General features: G+C 43.4%; 2 protein-coding genes across 2 annotated transcripts in view; both read left to right on the top strand.

Annotated features, from left to right (window-relative positions):
- The window catches only part of LOC146973102 (uncharacterized), a 39,656-nt gene that overhangs the window by 12,969 nt on the left and 5,661 nt on the right, over window positions 1-21,026 (top strand). Inside the window, 6 exon segments of the mRNA XM_085799163.1 lie at window positions 973-1,146; window positions 1,280-1,453; window positions 5,084-5,257; window positions 6,071-6,244; window positions 8,723-8,896; window positions 9,541-9,714. Of these exon segments, the coding sequence (XP_085655289.1) occupies window positions 973-1,146; window positions 1,280-1,453; window positions 5,084-5,257; window positions 6,071-6,244; window positions 8,723-8,896; window positions 9,541-9,714 (1,044 nt within the window).
- Window positions 15,441-20,475, top strand: LOC146973103 (protein NLRC3-like). Its single transcript, XM_085799364.1, has 5 exons — window positions 15,441-15,559; window positions 16,575-16,694; window positions 17,172-17,404; window positions 17,790-19,632; window positions 20,289-20,475. The coding sequence occupies exons 1-5, from the start codon at window positions 15,441-15,443 to the stop codon at window positions 20,473-20,475; spliced, it is 2,502 nt and encodes an 833-aa protein (XP_085655490.1).

Genomic DNA, 21,026 nt, shown 5'->3' on the forward strand with positions numbered 1-21,026 from the left:
TGGTATTGCTGAGTGGTCTATGGCTGTGAGTGGGCTCTGAAAGTAAAAAGAGACGGTGTATGAGTATATCTTTGTCATAGTCAGAAATTTACAATAGTCACAGAAATGGTCAAAAACATGATATCACCAGCATTACTGACACTTCTGAATGAACTGTATTGTTCACGTGCTGTGAAAGTTAATGTTACGTTTCCTAATTACTACAGCAGTCTGGTCTGCAGCACAGGTAGCCTGCTTTAAAAAGTAAAAAGTCAGCTGCATAACGTTAATAAACTCTGAACAGGTTGGTGTAAGTGTAAAACAGTTAAGGTATGATGTATGTCAGATTAATTCCCTTGTAAATTAAACCAAAGTCCGCAAAATTGATCAACATAGCAGCTACGTCGCTAGCCCGCTAGCTGCTTAACACACAAGTGAATGGAGCCGAGTTAGCTCCCGTTAGCACGGCCGTGGATCAATTAGGGATCGCTACGCTCTCGTTTCAAGTAGGTGACAAATCAAATAGTTGGCTTGCATGATGTGTTGGTTGGCGTTCGTATGGTCTTAAAACCGCTACACATTAGACAACAGTAAACTTACACTTTTGACGTGAAAGTCGCGCTCCCAGCTGCTCCTTTGGTGAAGTAGTCCGCCATGTTTCAGATCCGGAGGCGGAGACTTGAGATTTGGAAATCCGTATCCGGCCAGGTAGGGATCAAGGTGATCCACCCTGCCAGTGTTTTGAAATACTCAGATAAAGTCAGCAGGATCACCGTGATCCAAGACTGAGAAAAGGAGGATTTCATTATCCGGATTATTCTGATCCGGATTATTCTGATCCAGATTACAAGTTTTGAAATACTGGGCCCAGATGATCATCACATCATCACATCCTGTCATCAGATGCATCAACTGTTTTTACTACAATTTAGAGCTGATTTTATTCTACTATTCTACTATATTCTATTCTTATTATATGTTCTATCTTCATAGACTTGCTCATTGTCAACTCTCAGAGAGACACTGTGAATTTGTGGCTTCAGCTTTGAAGTCCAACCCCTCCCACCTAAAAGAACTGGACCTGACTGAAAACAAACTGCAGGATTCAGCAGTGAAGGTTCTGTGTGTTGGACTGGAGAGTCCAAACTGTAGACTGGAGACTCTGAGGTGAGTTCACTTGCTGGACTTGTTGGAGGTTTGTCTATATTCAGTTCAAATGTGTGAAGGTACAGGTTTGTATATATGATCAGGACACATCAACCGTCAATCATTTTACCTTCTTCTTTCATTCTTTATTCAGATTGGAGGGCTGCAGTTTGTCAGAGATCAGCTGTTCTTCTCTCGTCTCAGTGCTGAAGTTCAACCCCTCCCACCTGAAACACCTGGACATGAGCTACAACAAGCTTCCGGATTCAGCTGTGAAGGATCTGAGTGGTTTTCTGGGGAGTCCAGACTGTAGACTGGAGACTCTGAGGTCAGACTCAGATCAGTCTGCATCAAAGACTGTCTTATTTCTGTGCCCAGATGAATGTGATGTGAAATTTGTGTTGAAACTGAGCTGCAGACATGAGGCTAATATCCACTCTAGCAGACACAATACACACTCATTGAAAAGTGTGCAATTTGTCAGAAATGCTTGTGTGCTTTGAAACAGTATTTATCAATAATTGTAGAAGATATGACCAGTTTAAAAGTTTGTGAACAATTTTCAGAGTTTAATTAAGCCTGCAGGCTTGTGTGGAAGCAGTTGAGCTTCAAAGTAAGAGAAGTATTTTAGGAGTTTGAAGACCGTTCTGAAAAAGTTTAATATCTGTAAAAGTTTAAAGAATATCAGAAAGTTGAATAATAGCAGGAATGTCCAAAAGAAGATGCACAATTTGTAATATGAATTATTGAAGTAGCATAAAGTATGAAGTAATAGAGGACAAAAAACAGCAGAAGAATCCAGAACTAGAAAAAGAAGCATTTCCAGCAGGAAATGCGTGTGAATGCTGAAAGCACCTGAATGCCATTGCTGAAGCAATGCTGAATGAGCTGAAGAAATTGTTGAAGCAATGTTGAAAATGGCTGACGCCAAAGTTTAGCTTTATTTATTTAGCACAAGTTAATTAATCCTAAATTGTGGATTAGTTAATCCAATCCAGCTAACTTGATGAACAAGCGCTAACATAGCTGAAGCAAAAGAAGTGTTGAAGATTAGTATGAAGAAATTGAAAAGTTGAAATCTACTCAAATATATTTAAAACTGACACCTTAAAAACATTGTGTATAATAATAATAATAACAATATAGGCAAAGCTGAAAACTATAACTTGCAGTATCAGGGATGGTGGATGCAGTGTTTCCCCCAGAAAATCTGTTAGTTAAAGTGGTGTCTGTCCTGTTGGGGGGGGGGCGCTTTCCTTAACAGGAAAGCGCTGCGGGAAACCCTGGTGGATGGCTTTAAAAAGGGCTAAAAGCAGTAGAAACGTTTCAATTTTCCTTAGTTGCCTTGCATTTCTCAGATCAGAAGGAAATTTTCAGAACTATTAGTTCAACCTCCACAACATTTAGTCATTTGTGCACATTATCGTAGTAGTTTCTCCTTCCTTTGAACAAATGGAGTATCCGAGTAGTGAAATGACACCCGGATGCCGCCCAAGCCGAGCGAGTACTCGAGTACCTGGATATTGGCTAAAGCCCTAGTCTGAAGACGTATCTGCATTTAAGGGGTGTCCCATTTCTAAGTGACAAAATAGCCCTTAAACCAGCACTAAGGAACTTTTCAACCTTCATATAATATTTTCATAACTTTTGTGATGGTACATCGACTTACAACAGGTTGAATGACACCTTTGTTATGGCCTGAGGGGGTCTGTATCGCCTTCACTGGCACTAAGCAACTTTGAGGAGCATGGTAGTACACCGGCTCTCACTTAAGTTTCACTTTCACTTTTGCGAGTCACGACGAGGAGGGAGCAGGCAATGCAGCACCTTTCCGTTGGATTGTGCATGTGTGTTTACTGAGAAATGATCCGCTGGTAACAGAAACTTAGTTTGGACGTCTTCTGTTAATTTCCATGCACCGGGAGATCAGGATGTTTATGGGGCTATGCGCTAGTGCTCATGGGAAATGGAGTCTTCCTTCAGGCAAAACACTACCGCTTTGGGCCACTGGCACCGCCAAACTCAACCAAAACTGAAAGTTCTTTAGTACTGCTTTAACACTTGGTTTTGAGGGCTACTAAGATTAAGAGTTGAGCTTGAGGGTTAAGATAGGAATTGGAATTCACCCTTAGACTTAAGCTGCTTTCCCACTAAAATTAGCGGGTCGACCCGCGTTTACAACTAGCGTCGACCCGCTAACAATCGGCATTTGGCTCCTTTCCCATTGACCAAAACGAGCCGGGTCTGACCATCCACTGGCAAGCTGCATGGCCTCCACTTCCACCGCTGCATGTCTGGTGACATCATCACGCTGGGATCGCGTTGATGATATCATAAGTGCGACAGAATTCAGGGAAGTTAACAATGGAAAGCAACATGGAAGTGAGTCAGGCGGTGGTCAGTGTCCTTTCTTGTTTTGCACTTTTGCCCAGCCTCAAAATGGTGGAAAGGCAGCGGACGATGAACAATTTTCGAGGCTGATGGAACGTAGGCGACTTGAATTTATGGCCGAAATTGAAAAGAGTCGCAGAAGTTTCAGGAGGAGGAGAAGAGCCTATGTTGCCTCCATGGTGGCTATTGCTAACACTGCTACACCGACTGTTCGCCGTATGTGGATCCCTAGTAGTCAAAATCTGTCAAACTAATTTTAAATGTTGGGAGAAAATAAATTAAATTATTCAAACATTTCAGGGAGAAAAGTTATGTATAATATTGGACAGTAATTCAGCACTAAACAATCTGCACTGCACTACTGTCATTGTGTCAGGCATTAGGCTACTGTAAGCTTACAGAGGGACAAGAACTTTTTACATTTAGACTTACTGTACAGCTTTACTACAGTAGAGATTTAGTGTATTGTAGTGTATTACAGCAACCTACTTACAGTAAAGATTTGCCATATTTACAGTATTGTACACTACAATAATATGGGTTGATGCAGTATATGTACATTACTGTAATTTAACTCTGCACCACATAGGATTGCAAGACAACCTCGCAGAGGTGGAAGAGGGCCCTTTTTACTCTGCAACAAGAGGAAGCCATTTGTGCAATGGTGACTGCAAACAATGGTTGGACAAGTAGTGTATAGCGCTGTCTTGAGCATTTCCAGGTAGTGTCACCAAGACCTGACTTTTTTGTATTGGAAAACACTAGAGAGTAAACTGTCATAATGAAAATATCACAAAGCCATTTGACAATCTTGTTTATAAACAATGGTGTCAGGACTTCTCATTGATCTCAATGAACTATCCATTTTGAGCTTTTGCAGGTTATCCACTGGGTTTTGCTGTTTGTACTATGATTTAGAAAGCAGGGCGCTCCCAGAACAGGTCAAAGTTGTGAATAAAACCAATGTTGTGTGCTGCGCAGGCAAAATGGAACCAGGTGTGACCGTGAAGAATACTGTTAAAATGACCAGTGCGGTGAGCCAGTGTGGGGACTGAGCTAGAGATAAAAGTAGATTTTCCACTGCTGTTGAGAAGATTAAGCTGGCAAATAAAATTAATTTTTGTCTGAATCTGACTCTCTGACTGTCGACAGGCGATGATATGAACAATTACTCTTGTGATTTTGGGGAGTGGAGGGGGTGACTCCAGGAGACCAGGGAGTTTATTAAGGATGTCCATTGTGGTGGCTCCAGAGAAGCTGTGCATGACCGCTATACGAATTATGGCGATAGGCAAATTTGACAAAATGTTGAACTATCCCTTTAAGTTTCAGAGATTGTGAGTTCAAGCCTCAGCTAAGGCAAAATGGATGTTGTAATGCTGATGTTCTCTTGTTGCTCAGAATTGCCTAAATTTGTCTAAAAATGCCTGGCCCTGACCATTGCTGTGAAGTAGCTCTAATCTAAACTTATTCTTTCTGAAGCTTCTTCAGCTCCAAACAGATGATGACACTGAACGCTGTCAACAAGGAACTTTGTCTTCAATTCACTTCTTTGTTCTTTATTCAGATTGATGAACTGCAGTTTGTCAGTGGTCAGCTGTTCTTCTCTGGCCTCAGCTCTGAAGTCCAACCCCTCCCACCTAAGACACCTGGACCTGACTGGAAACGACCTACATGATTCAGTAATGAAGGATCTGAGTGGTTTTCTGGAGAGTCCAGACTGTAGACTGGAGACTGTGAGGTCAGTTCACTGTCTGTTACTGTTTCAGTTCAACTGAACCTGATTGATCTTTACTCACTCACTTCACTTCACACCTTAAAATCATTTACTTTGATTTAATGAATGAAAGACACTCGAAATAGTTCTTGTCTCATGTTTCCACTTGCTCTTCTTTCACGCTGACACCTTCTTCACTTTCAGCTCATTTTACTCAACAGTCATCACTAGTCAGATCACTTCAGCCCTGTGTATTCCTTGAGACCAGGACCAAGAAAGACCTTAGTCCTGGATCAGACCTGAGTCACAGTGTTGTACTCTGTGTTTTGGTATATCAGTCTGACCTGAGGTCAGCAGCAGCTGATGAATCTTTGCTGACATGCAGATGATGTGTATAGGAGGCCACATTGATCCAAAATAACAGAAGGACAAAGTCCCTCAATACTTATTTTAGATACTGATCATTGATCAGGAAAGAACTAATTCGATTATCAATCATTTTATCTTATTTTTTCATTCTTTATTCAGATTGGGGGGGTGTAATTTCTCAGAGATCAGCTGTTCTTCTCTGGTCTCAGCTCTGAGCTCCAACCCTTCCCACTTGATACACTTGGACCTGGGCCACAGCAAGAACCTGCAGGACTCAGGAGTGAAGGATCTGAGTGGTTTTCTAGAGAGTCCAGACTGTAGACTGGAGACTTTGCGGTCAGCATTTTGACTTTAATTTTCAGAACTTGCACTTTCTAAACCATCATTAGCTTTGAACAGATGATGAAACACTGAACACTGTCAACAAGGAACTTTATCCTCAACTCACTTCTTTTATCCCTTATTCAGATTGATGAACTGTAGTTTGTCAGAGATCAGATGTTCTTCTCTGGTCTCAGCTCTGAAGTCCAACCCCTCCCACCTGAGACACCTGGACCTGAGCAACAACAAACTGCAGGATTCAGGAGTGAATGATCTGAGTGGTTTTCTGGAGAGTCCAGACTGTAGACTGGAGATTCTGGAGTGAGTTCACTAACTGTTACTGCTGTAGATCTCAGATCTTTGATCCACAACTGAACCTGATCAATCAATCAGTCAGTCAGTCAGTCAGCCAGCCAGCCGGCCAGTCAGTCCGTCAGTCCATCCAACAACTTTATTTATCCCAAATAGGGCAATTCAGTTTGCCGTCTCCAGTCAGATAGCACATAAAAACAGGACACCACATACCAACCAAACAATTTCCAACAAGTTAGTGTGAGGGTAGCAATGATATCTAGTCCCCAATGGACCATAGTGCAATGAATCACACAAGGATAAATGAAGGGAATAATAATTAATACATTTTCACATCATGGCTGGATTAAAATGTTATGCTATCGGCATGCATTTAGTAGCTTGGAAGCTAACGAGATAAAATAACTGGGGTATCTATTTGTTTTCCTTGGGGGGGGGGGGGGGCATTAAAGGCATTAAATGAAACTCCTGGCTAGGGATATGGTCCCTGACGCATTAAAATCTGAAAGGACACAGTAAACTCACTATCCACGCACCTCATTTTCCCATGAAAAATGATACATTTTAACAACAACTCATGTTTAAAATCACAGTAACTAGTAGGGTTGTCACGAGGACCGACACTTCGGTACCAAGTGTAATACGTCGGTACCTGCCTTTTTTCGGTACCATGAGTCCCGAAAAAATACAACTTTGCCCTCAGCGGACCGTGTCGACTCCTGTCGGGACTGACGCAGACATTATACGTGCGCCTGAGCATGCGCGTGGTCTCGGTTCGGCTACAGTCGAGCTCACGGTCCGTTTATGTGAACGCGCCCGGACCCCGAGCCGCTCCAACTGCTCGGTGTAGCCACAGTTTGAGCTCATGTCAACATGATGGTCCATGTGTCTTTCTCCCGTCAGTTGTCATGGAAACATGACGCTCTGACAGTGGTGCTGTGGCATACAGACCATAATACATCCATGATGGTTTGGACCAGAGAAAAAACAAGCGTGTGTAAACGTGAAACGTATGAGCTGAAAAATGAAACAATGTGTAATTTTCAAGAATCAAGAATCAAGAGAATTTATTTGTCACATACAATAATACAAGATCATTGCAGTGAAATGATTCTGGTATCTGGTATCGTGACAACCCTATTGGGGACCCATTGAATTTCCGAGGGAGCCACTCAAATCACCACCTGTGGATCTCGGGGACTCATTACATTGAAAACCTATTCACATCACTGATAAAAGAGGGACAAAGTCTAACTACTCATGCAGGGCTGCCCCTGACCAAAATGGGGCCCTAAGCGAAAAAATTTCTTCGGGCCCTACTATAATCGATTATAACTACAACCACTAATACTGGCATACTAATATTAATTTTAAAATGCTACAACTACAATCCTATAGGCCTACTAATTCAGTACCAAACAGACTGATATTTCAAAATGTAGCTACATTCAAATTTAGTTCCTTCTGTCAACTGAAGTATCAAATACACTCATTTCTATCAATATTTATCTCTAATATCTCCTCCAAAGCTGCCTGTCATAGATTAAATTCACCAACAGATGGTATTTTACATCCATTAAAATAACATTAGCCAAATCCTTGTGTGGTGATAAAATATATTATAAACTTTAGCCGAAAATACGACCAACAACTGACAAATTTACCACTGCCTTTCAACAGAGGTGAATGCATATGCAGACAAAGGTGTTAACAAGACAAATTTTAATAAATGGTAATTAAGGGCCGCTGGAAAATTACTTTCATCTCCAGACCACAGTCCACATCTAGACTCTAGCTAAATGGATTGGAGACTAGCATCTCTCCTCCTACCTCTTGAGTAGTAGCAGCTGTGCTGAGCATGGAGGTTTAGTGCTTGCTTATGCCACAAAGTTTTACATCTAGTGCTGGGCCATTAACGGCGTTAACGGACATTAACGGCGTTAACGGCGCCGTTAAATACGGCCCAGCACTAACTTCAACACCCACCTTCGAGAGAAGCACGAGTTTCCTCTTGTTTTGTGATTGGTCAGATCGATTGGTGACGGCGCGTGCGGTGTCAGATTACAAAAAAAAAAAGGTCTCTTCTCTCTCTTCTCCTGCCTCGTGCTGACAGCTGATCTAGTAGCGCGCCCCACGGCTGTGCATACGCGCATCCTTTGTGCAAAACGGGGCCCCTATTGGATCGCGGGGCCCTACGCACTGTGCGTGTTCTACGTGTAGGCAGGGGCGGCCCTGTACTCATGTTAGATACTGATCATTGATCAGGATATGACAGTGGTGGTCCTGTCACTATGCCTCCAATTGATCATGTGCCCTGGCTACTTGGCTAAGGGGAGGTCCCTTTGGGTGACTGGCAAGCGCACATGACTCTTACCCGGGAGGTGTGGGTTCAATCCCCGCCCGGGCCCTCTTCACCTTGCCACAAGGACACATTTAATCAATTATCAATAACTTATATTAATAACTTTATTTAAATTCTTCATTCAGATTGCATTTCTGCAGGTTGTCAGAGATCAGCTGTTCTTTTCTGGGATCAGCTCTGAATTCCAACCCCTCCCACCTGAGACACCTGGACCTGAGCTACAACAAGCTGCAGGATTCAGGAGTGAAGGATCTGAGTGGTTTTCTGAAGAGTCCAGACTGTAGACTGGAGACTCTGAGGTCAGACTCTATTTCATGTCTGTGCTCAGATGAATGTGATGTGAAAGTTGTATTGGCACTGAGCTGCAGACAAGAGGCTGATATTATACTGATCCACACTGAGGGTCGTCATGGTGACGTCTGTTTTCTTCTTCTCTGGTTTTAGTCCAGTCACTATTTCTCATCACATTTCACCTCAACTACAGAAACACATGTGATGCGTCAGACAATAACTGATCTATAATCAATAGCTGATGGCTCCCTCTCTTTCCCGAGGCTCTGTGATGTTTGTAGTGAAATATTCAAAGCCAACATCCCATAATAAGCAGGTGTGTGTGTGCGTGTGGGTTTCAGCACTTTGAAGAAGTTTGAGCAGGTTCATGTGAAGTCAGTCAGAGTCAGTTGTCATGGCAACAGAGTTCAGCCTCACATATGTGTGGTCTTTAAAAACTTTAGCATTTTCAGCAGATCTCTGGTAGAATGTGGCTGCACAATTTGAGTTGTATGTGACTGTTTAACCTGCTTCCTGATGTTTCAGCTGTCGTACTTTCATTTTCTAAACTTGTTCTTTCTGAAGTTTATTCAGCTCTGAACTGATGATGAGACACTGCATGCTGTTAACAAGGAACTTCGTCCCCAACTCCCTTCTTTTGTGCATTATTCAGATTGTGGGGCTGCAGTTTGTCAGAGATCAGCTGTTCTTCTCTGGTCTCAGCTCTGAAGTCCAAACCCTCCCACCTGAGACACCTGGACCTGGGCAGAAATGACCTGCAGGATTCAGGAGTGAGGCATCTGTGTGGTTTTCTGGAGGGTCCAGACTGTAGACTGGAGACTCTTAGGTTAGTTCACTGACTGTTACTGTTGTAGATATAATCAATTATCACTATGTTTTATCTTCTTCTTTTATTCTTTATTCAGATTGGATCTTTGCAGGTTGTCAGAGATCAGCTGTTCTTCGCTGGTCTCAGCTCTGAAGTCCAACCCCTCCCACCTGAGACACCTGGACCTGAATAACAACATCCTGAGGCCTTCAGACATGCAACAGCTTCGTGATCTTGTGAAGAATCCAGACTTTCGACTGCAGACTCTGGAATGAGTCTGATCTATAGCTGTGACAAAGTACTGTAAATACTGTAGCAACTTGAACGTGTCAACCAAATGTGAACTGGCACAGGGCTGAGGATGCAGGTCATTCAAATACATGTCTGAGGGAACCTTTGATTTTTTGCACCTAAGGATTGATAGTGCTAATACCTGAGACCACAGTAGCTATTTCCATGTCTGGGAAAACAGGGAAGGACAGTGGAAGGCTCTGGAAAGCCAAGGTGGACAGGAAACTTTTCCCCCTCCCAAGTAGCAACATACCTGCTGTTTATGCATAAGATGAAAGTCAGTGCCGTGGGTCAGTCAGACTGTGTGCCATTATCTGACTCCCTGCCAAGCCCTCCTGCATCAAAGAAAGTGAAACCTGAGTCGACTCTGGCCAAGCTACAGAACTGCTCCCTTTGTGAAGACTTTGCAGACCACTTCAGGGGCAAAAGTTGAAGTGGTGAGAGACAAAAATGAGAATATACCGCAGGAAAAAAGAAAAGATAGACGGGGAAAGCTGAATCAAAAAAGTTTGTTGCTGTTTAGTCTAGCAGCAAGCTATGAGGGGGCGTACAAGACATAATTCATTATGGCATTCTCACACATATATCCTCCTTACAAACAATCAGGACAGACTATTTACGACAAGAAAGCCAGGTTTTGCTGAAATGACGGCTGCATGACAGGAAAGAGAGAACTTTTAAATTTGACGCTAATGGCTGATTGGTGGAAGAGAAAGGGGATGGCAGAATGTGATTGGTTGAATGATGAGAATAAGGGTAGAGCGAGAGGATAGCGGGAAAACAGGGAAATGGCTTTGAGGCGTGCTTAACTGAACTTTCGCTTAGCTTCATATATTCTCACTCTTACACATACAGTATATTCTCCTTCTACATACATATATTGTCATTCTCATTTACATTTATTCTCCTTTCACGTTCATATATATTCTCACCTACATACATAGTATATCTACTGTGTACTGTAGATATATTTAGTGATTCATTTGTGTGAGTATAAGTTTCCTCTACACATGTAAGTTGCATGCACATTGTTCATTAGTTTGTAATAAAAGTAAAGGTAAAAACTGACGTTCAACCGGTTGGATACTGCACTTGTTAGAATTCAATCAAAATAGTATTCCTAACAGTTGTGGTAAGCAAATTGTTTTGGTGCACATTACATGTTTTTGTTGTAAATCTACATGGACATCATTCTGACTTCCAGCGTACATGGAAAGCACCGTCACTGCTCATTCTCCACTTCCCTTCTGGAGCTGATAAATTTAGTCACTGTTGGGTTATCTCATCTAGTAAGGGCTTGTAATGGACATCTCACAGACATGTACAAGTTATTACAGTATATTCTCCTTCTACATACATATATTGTCATTCTCATTTACATTTATTCTCCTTTCACGTTCATATATATTCTCACCTACATACATAGTATATCTACTATGTACTGTAGATATATTTAGTGATTCATTTGTGTGAGTATAAGTTTCCTCTACACATGTAAGTTGCATCTCACATTGTTCATTAGTTTGTAATAAAAGTAAAGGTAAAAACTGACGTTCAACCGGTCGGATACTGCACTTGTTAGAATTCAATCAAAATAGTATTCCTAACAGTTGTGGTAAGCAAATTGTTTTGGTGCACGTTACATGTTTTTGTTGTAAATCTACATGGACATCATTCTGACTTCCAGCGTACATGGAAAGCACCGTTCACTGCTCATTCTCCACTTCCCTTCTGGAGCTGATAAATTTAGTCACTGTTGGGTTATCTCATCTAGTAAGGGCTTGTAATGGACATCTCACAGACATGTACAAGTTATAACACAAGTGTTATAGTCAAAAGCACGAGAAATTACAGTATCTGACCTCAGAGCAGCAGTTTCTGTGGTTGATTTTCTTCTACATGACAAATGATGTGAAGCCTGCAAAGCTAGTTCAGATAGATGACCAGTGTTGGGTATAGTTACTTTGGAAAGTAGTTAATTAGGTTACAACGTTACCATCAATTAAAAGTAATCAGTTACGTTACAGCGTTACCTATGCATAAAAGTAACGCGTTAGAGTACTCTTGCGTTACAAAAAATTAAAAGCCGTTTGCAGGCCTCGCACATGCTGCAACTTAACTGACACAGACAGACAGCCTCCTTTAAATGCACGGAGAAGTCGTGACAATGAATAACGTCAGTCATCCAACCAACCAAACTCTGCAGGATAACAATAACAGGAAAGACAGTCAGCATATGCCACATAGCGTTTTATTATTATTTTTTTATCACAGAACATATGAATCAAAATTCACACCTACCCAGCCCAGGTAGCCTATATGAGCACCAAACAAGATTAGGTAACTCCTGATTTTTTTTAAAAACCCGAATGCAGTTTTTAAAGTGCATAAAGTGCGCTTGTAAACACAATCTGAGGTAAACAGGTAGCAGATTCAGATCAATTTAGAACGATCTAACAGAAATTTTAACAGCTGCCTCTATGTCAAACAAAAATGATAACAGGCCGAATGATAACAGGCCGAATAATAATGACAAATAGCCTAATAGCCTAACTAAAATACTATTCAAGTGTCGCAGGCCGAAATTCACTTTACCATCGTCCACTTACATTTACTCTTCAAAGTAGTGATTAAAACGTAGCAGAAGAAGATTTTCGAAACGTCTGTCCGACAATCGATTTCTCCTGGGAGTAAGAACGAGACTCCCGAGGCTAAAAAGCCTCTCCACGGGTGCGCTGGAGGGTGGTGGGGTATTGAAGCGCAGAAACACTGTCTTGATCCTGGGGAACTTGTTTAACATATCGATCTCGACACCTGACTTAAGATACTCAGCAATTTCAGTGTCCACCGACTCTGAGACCTGTCTGTCCTCTGTAAATGAAAAAAAGTCGGACTCGGCGTCTCCTCCGCTGACTGGTGCAGGTGGCAGTTCCTCCGGCACCGGCTGTGGATGCCCCAGCGCACGGCACTCGGCAGCAAGCAGCACCTTGGCAGCGTCTTTTTTACTCTCATCCTTTACCCAGCGCAGTTTGAATTTGGGAATGGTCACTGCAGCCAGCAAGCCTCCTTGCTGTCCAGCGTGGATGCAAAGCGTTTCTTTATGGCCTGCAAGATACAGGCATATAGAAATTAGTTTAACCTGCAGTGTACATCTTATCAATGTTTTTATAAGCTTGTTACGAAATGAGCAAAAACAAAAAGCAGACGAACAAACAATTTTACCTCAACTATGGCATCAGGCAGGCCAGATGTCATCCGGGAGAGACTGTCTTTTAAATCCAGTGTTTTAGTCATCAGGGCCTCCAGTGTCGGCAGGATAGTTCCATAAAAGCAGTTCTCCTCCCCTTGAAGAATATCCAGAGCCATGGCCAGCGGTTTGAGAATCATGCAGTACTCTTTAATAAACTGGTACTCCCTGTCAGTAATGCACCTGATGCCCAGCTGGGTGCATAAGTTATGCAGGTCAGTGATGGGGATGTCTATGACCCTGCACAAAGCCTAATAAAAAGAGTTCCATCTGGTCGTCGTGGGAACCAGCAGCTTTCTCCTGCTGAATTTTTCCACAGTTTCTGATGCAAATGTTGATCTGCTCGCTTTGGTCCAGAGTGCCGAACATTTAGCGATGGCACTCCTGTATACTGCTCGTGTGTCACTGTTGGAAGACAACCATTTTTCTATGTCAGTGGTGGATATCAGATTCAGCGTATGAGACGCGCATCTGTGGTGTGGAGGGAGACTGATCATGCCATCACCATCAGAGCTGGACAGTACATCGTTTATATCCTCGAATGTGACACTTTCACTCCTTTCTTCCTCCTCTGTTTCTGAGTCCGAGGCCGTTTTGTGAAACACCTGGAACGCCTTGACAAAATTAGATCCATTGTCAGTGACCGTGGCTGTCACTTTCCCACCAAGGCCATATGACGTATGAATTTGTTCAATCTCCCCGGCAACTACGTCATATGTGTGCCGTCCTCTCACCCGCCTACATGCGATTGCAGCTTTCCCCCGCTTCAGAGTGGAGGGATGAATCCAGTGCGCCGTCATTCCCATGAAGCTCTTATTATTAGCTGTCCACAAGTCTGCCGTGGTAGAAACATATTCCAGACCTTCAAATGTTTTTTTCAGTTCTTTCTCCATATCTAGGTAGGATTTGTCCAGATAGCTTGCAAAGGTTTTTCGATCCGGCACTGTTCCCTCTGTGTTACGTGCAGTTGGGATTTTACTTATTAATTTACGGAAAGATGGAGACTCCACAGTTGTTATTGGAAGCATCTCCTCAACTACATAACCGGCCACAAGCTTATGAATTTCGCTGGTAGGGACAGTTTTAGCAGAGCTAAAGCTCAGCCGCTGTTGCTTGGAAGCTGGGGCACCACCGTCGTCCTCCTCCTCCTCAGCAGGCCGTGCGACCAGGGTGGTAGAGTGGTGCTTGGATACGAGATGTTTTTTTAAATTTGAAGTTGAATTTTTTGAGGTCGACAGAAGCTTTTGACCAACGCAGAGAGTGCATTTTACCGTTATGTTGTTCTTGTCCTTGTCGCTGTCGAATTGAAAGTAATGTGCGTATTTCCACGACCCAAAAGCTGTCCTCTCTGCCATCTTGCCGGGGTTTCGAATTTGAAAACACTCACTCACACACACACACACAGGTAACGTAGGTCAGCAGCAGGGCACAGACGCATCACAGCGCTGCGCCTCCGCTGACACATCCGCAGGTGGCACAGTACTGTCTCACAAAAAGCAGGCTGCAGTCGGGATTTTCCGTTCCTTATCCGGAGAAATTCTTAAAGTAACGGATTACTTTTTTAAAAACATAACGAAGTTACTGATTGCTTAATGCACGAAACTAACGCGTTACGTTACACGTTACACGAAAAAAGTAATTAGAGTACTCTAACGCGTTACTTTGTAACGCGTTACCCACAACACTGTAGATGACACACACACACAACTCATGAGAGAGAAAATTCTAAGTCCAATAAAAAGATGTTTTACATTAATTACTTTGTTTAATCTTGCAAGAGACTGTCATACACACAAAAGTCTATATGAGAGTGCACACCGAGATTAGGTTACATCAGGTTACATAGGCTCGAGAGCAGGAAGGAGCCATGTGCTCCTCCTAGGAGGCGGCATCATACATGTCCAATAGCATTCTTGCATTCTTGCAGAGCAAGGTTACACCAGACCAATCATAATACAAGGTTACATTTAGTGCTTATGATGTATCATTAACCGTAAAACATGAGTGAAAGAGGAAGTAAGAGCAGGTGCGATACCCGTTGTGGTTTTGGGCACATAAACAGCCACTTTCTTAAAGACGACTACAACAGGAACAAGGAGTGCAAGAGTGGAACTTTCCCGATGTTCATTTAAAGGTTCATAGACACAACATCTTCGAAGTTCATCTATGGGTCATAAACATAAAAAAATCCATTACATGTGTTGAGATGGAGGAAGAGAAGAACAGATCAGAATTTCCGGGATCCGTCTGTCTGTCTATGAAGAGTAACAGGTCCAAACATGAACCTCCAGCCTTCAGTCCCGGACCTGGACCTTCAGACTCACAGTAAGAGACTTGATACAATTTGAGTTTGACATCCAAACTGTGTCTGTAACAGCAATGACTGTGTTGAGCTGCTGTAGTCAATGTCATTGGCACCGTAAATTACTTCCTGGTGTGTGTGTGTGTGTGTGTGTGCACAGTCACAGTATTTGGTAGAAACTACAGTCAGCAGCTGTTTCACTCTGCCTGAGCTTCTCCATCATCGAACTTTACGTCTGTTACGAGTTTTAAGATGTTCACGTCTTCATTGACATTGCAGACTTCCCACAAAGACTCTGTCATCAGCAGTGTTGTGCAAGTTACTGAAAAATAGTAACTAGTTACAGTTACTAGTTACTTCATTTTAAAAGTAACTCAGTTAGTAACTGAGTTACTTAAACCAAAAAGTAATGCGTTACTGAGACAGTAACTTTTTCGTTACTTTAAAACGTTTTGTTTTTGTTTGTTTTTTTCCAATGCTCCCACTAAATAAAGGTTGATTGAATAGGCTTGATACGTCTGACGGAAAGTAAATTCATTTTTTTCGGTCGATCAGCTGTGTTTACCCAGAGCGGTCGATCAGCTGTGTTTACCGTTTTATAGGTGGATTCGAGTCCGTCTGTCGGACTCCAACCGCTGCTGCTCGGGTGGAGTGGGTGCTTGTGTGTCTCGCTGTGACTCTCGAGCTGTGTCCCAGGGGCTGCACTGGCACACAGCTGATCGGTCTCGGATGCTGCGTTAGCTAACGTTACCTTAGCTCGCCGTCATGCCCTGTCCTGAGGCAGCTGACGTGTGGCTGAAACCACCTTGCTTTTCATTCAACCAAACTGTAGTAACGCGCCACTTCACATTCTCAGTAACGGCAACGGCGTTGTAACGATGGGAAAAGTAATTAATTAGATTACTTGTTACTGAAAAATATAACGCCGTTAGTAACGCCGTTATACTCTAATGTCGTTATTACCAACACTGGTCATCAGAGACTTGAATTGAATAATTTTTCGATGTTATATGAATAAAAACATGTTTGTGTTTGCAGAGGTCTGAACCTCAGACTGAGAGCAGAGTCTCCAGGATCCATCTGTCTGTCTATGAAGAGTGACTGGTCCAAAGAGCTTCCTCCAACCTTAAGTCCTGAACCTGGACCCCCAGAGTCACAGTAAGAGAGTTTCTACTGTAAACTGAGCTGAAGATGATTCAGTCATTAGACTCATGTGAAGGAAACAGAGAGAAACCAGGAACCAGATCCATCAAACTCTGAAGGTTCACAACAAAACTAAGAGGAAAAAATAGGAGTGATCAAGGTTTTCTGTCATCTCTGTCGACACAATGTTGTGTTCAGTGTTGTTCACAACACTGAACACAACATCATTAGTTAAAGCAGCAACGTGACAAAGAGCTGAGGTTTTGTTTTAGAGTCAAGATTTAAGGTCAACAGATAAAAAATGAAAGAAACCAGACCGCTTCAGGACCAGGTTTTCAATCAATTTATCTCTCTCCACTCTTCTTACTCTACTTTACATCTCTCTGCTCCTCTGCTTACTGAAGACCCGCCCTCTTAAGGTGGTTGACCAATCAGAGCACAGATATGGAGCTGTGACTGCGACATGTTAGTGACACAGAAATGTCTTCACAGGAGGAAGAGGAGTGGTGTCTCTGTGGACGAGCAGCTGTCCTGCTGTGGTCTCTGTCAGGACGTCCTGAAGGATCCAGTCTCCTCCAGCTGTGGACACTGGTTCTGCAGACAGTGTTTCACCTCAGACTGGGACCAGTCTGCTTCTTCAGGACCCCCCTCCTGTCCCCAGTGTGGACAAATAACCAGAAGTAGAGGTGAGCTGCAGACAGCCAATCAGAACAGCTGTGAACAAAGTCTACAGAGTCATTGTCCCATCACACAGCACTGATGATGATCAACACAACAACAATCAGGGCGGTATTTAGCTCAGTTGGTAGAGCACCCGCCCCATATGTTGAGGCTATATAGTCCTCACTGCAGGCGGCCTTGGTTCGAATCCCGCGTCGGACGGCCCTATCCTGCATGTCATTCCCCCCTCTCTGCCTCCTGTTTCCTGTCACACTCTCAACTGTCCTATCTAATAAAGGCATGAAAAGCCAAATATATACTTTAAAAAAAAACACACAACAACAATCAGACCTTTTCTTTGTTGTCTGTAGTTTTTCTGTAACTGATTAAAATAATCGGATCAGATTGTCATACTCTCTGTCTTCAGTCTGACTCTGTCTCTTCTCTCAGCAGATCGTGGTCTGCAGAAGGTTTTAGATCAACATAAGATCAGTCTGAGGAGCAGATGTGAACGAGTGACTGAAGGAACTGAGGCAACAGGAAGTGGTACAGGAAGTGGAACCCTCCTCAACAGGATATACACTGAGCTCTACATCACAGAGGGACAGAGTGAAGAGGTTAATACCCAACATGAGGTGAGACAGCTGGAGACAACGTCCAAGAAGAAGAAGACCCTCCATGACACTCCAATCAAGTGCAACGACATCTTTAAAGACTTAACTGACCAACAGAGAGAGGACGTCTCTACTGTCTCACCTGTCCATCAGAGACCCATCAGAGTGGTTCTGACAAATGGTGTCGCTGGCATTGGAAAAACCTTCTCGGTGCAGAAGTTCACTCTGGACTGGGCCGAGAGCTTGGAGAACCAAGATGTCAATCTGCTGGTTCTGCTTTCATTCAGGGAGCTGAACCTGATCAGAGATCAGCCCTTGAGTCTTCTCAGGCTGCTCCATGTTTTCCATCCAACATTACAGAAGGTCACAGCAGAGCAGCTGGCTGTCTGTAAACTTCTCTTCATCTTTGACGGCCTGGATGAAAGCCGACTGTCACTGGACTTCAACAACAGGGAGGTTGTGTCTGATGTCACACAGACGTCATCAGTCAACGTGCTGCTGACAAACCTCATCCAGGGGAATCTGCTTCCCTCGGCTCTGGTCTGGATCACCTCCAGACCTGCAGCAGCCAATCAGATCCCTCCTCCATGTGTTGACAGGGTAACAGAGGTCCGAGGCTTCACTGACACCCAGATGGAGGAGTACTTCAGGAGGAGGTCCAGTGATGAAGATCTGTCCAGAAGAATCATCTCACACATCAAGATGTCCAGGACCCTCCACATCATGTGTCAAGTCCCAGTCTTCTGCTGGATCAGTGCTACAGTTCTGGAGTTCATGTTGACCACAGACCAGAGAGGAGAGCTGCCCAAGACCACAACTGACCTGTTCTCACACTTCCTGCTGGTCCAGACAAAGAGGAAGAAGAACAAGTACGGTGAAGGACATGAGACGAGTCAACAGGAGCTGACGGAGGCCGACAGGGAAGTTCTTCTAAAGCTGGGGAGGCTGGCGTTTGAACAACTGGAGAAAGGAAACATCATGTTCTACCAAGAAGACCAGGAGCAGTGTGGTCTGGATGTCACAGAGGCCTTGGTGAACTCAGGACTCTGTACTGAGATATTCAAAAGAGAGAGTGTGATCTTTCAGAAAACAGTCTACTGCTTTGTTCATCTGAGTGTTCAGGAGTTTCTGGCTGCAGTCTACATGCTCCACTGTTTCACCAACATGAACACAGAGGTTCTGGAGAACTTCCTGGGAAAACAACATAATGCTTTAACCCTAGATGCCCTTCTGAAGAGAGCCATGGTGAAATCCCTCAGCAGTAGAAATGGTCACCTGGACCTGTTTGTTCGCTTCCTTCATGGCCTCTCTCTGGAGTCCATCCAGAAGCTGTTAGGAGGTCTGCTGGGTCAGACAGACAACAGTCCAAAAAATATCAAGAGAATCATCGACAACCTGAAGAAGATGAACAGTGATAAATCCTCTCCTGACAGAAGCATCAACATCTTCCACTGTCTGACGGAGATGAAGAACCAGTCAGTTTATCAGGAGATCCAACAGTTCCTTAGGTCAGGGAACAGATCAGAGAAGAAACTCTCTGAGATCCAGTGCTCAGCTCTGGCCTACATGCTGCAGATGTCAGAGCAGGTTCTGGACGAGTTGGACCTGAAGAAGTACAACACAACAGATCAGGGACGACGGAGACTGATACCAGCTGTGAGGAACTGCAGGAAGGCTCGGTGAGTCAAGCCAAGATCAATTTGATTATTGTTAAGTTCATTCTCAATATTATTAGTTTGACTTTGTTCATTCTTCACCTGGTTGTGATTGTTGATTTTTCATCAACAACCTCAGTTATTTTGTTGTTTTATTTTGACTTTAAGGTTTTATTCAAACCTGAAAACTAATTAAAGCACTGGTCTTACACCTCAGTGTTCCCAGGTGTCGGTACGACTGCCCATGAACCATAGTTTTAACCCCTCTTGAACATGAGAGTAAAACACTGCGTGTCTCCCTACCAGAAAAGGTTTGAAACACAAAATGAAAAGACTTCTTACCAACACAAGATACTACAACCACTTTGGCAACTGACCACATATTAGCTTATTTAGTTCAGTTTATAAGGGGAATGATGAAAGTCCAGCCGCTGCCGTCGTTGCTGTTTGGGTTGTTTTGAATGAAATGCAGATGTGAGAACACAACAGACCGCAAACTCAAAGTGTCCCTGAAACTCGAGAAATTCAGAGTGATTAGGATTAGGATCATTGTTTAATGTCAAACTTAAACAAAGAAGATGAGCTGAACCTCAGGTGTTCATCACAGCATCATATCCTGTCGTCAGGTGCATCAGCTGTATTAAAGAAGATCTGACATTTTATATTTTCTCTCTTCCTAGACTTGCTCATTGTCAACTCTCAGAGACTCACTGCGAAGTCGTGGCCTCAGCTCTGAAGTCCAACCCATCCCACCTGACAGAACTGGACCTGACTGGAAACAAACTGGGGGATTCAGCAGTGAAGATCCTGTGTGCTGGACTAGAGAGTCCAAACTGTAGACTGGAGACTCTGAGGTCAGTTCATTGACTTGACCTCTATCTATATTCAGTTTAAATGTTTGAAGGTTCAGGTCTCCGGTGACTTTCTGTGGTTACCTATACGGTCACGTTGCCACTGAATGTAAAAGATGGCAGCACAACATGGCAGCCACTGAGCTTTCCAGCTCCATGGCAAATTCAAAGCTCGCCAAAACACAAAATAATCGATTTTTTTGAATAGACAACAAGATAATTTACACAATGTCCCTTTAAGCGTCAGCAACCTGAGGATCAGAGGTCAGCTTCAGTCTGTATTTTCTGGCTCAGCTGCAGTGGCCACTGTGACTGTGTCCACAGCCTCTGGGCCTGAAGCTTCGTTCAGCTTCAGCTCATCAACTGGTCTCTGCCAGTGGAGCGGTGTTAGGAAGAGACCACTTCACAGTCAGTGTGCACAGCAGGAAGCAGCTCAGACACAGCAACTCTCCATCTACGTGACAGGAACCTGAAGCTCTCCTTTAACCAGTGACAGTCTTCAACAGCATCTGGTCTGATGTGGATCCAGGTGTGAATCCAGGTCCTTTAAATGTGTTTGTGCTGCAG

The sequence above is a fragment of the Trachurus japonicus genome, chromosome 15 (genome assembly GCF_045865225.1).
Source record: "Trachurus japonicus isolate A0001 chromosome 15, Traja_1.0".
Lineage (NCBI taxonomy): Eukaryota > Metazoa > Chordata > Actinopteri > Carangiformes > Carangidae > Trachurus > Trachurus japonicus.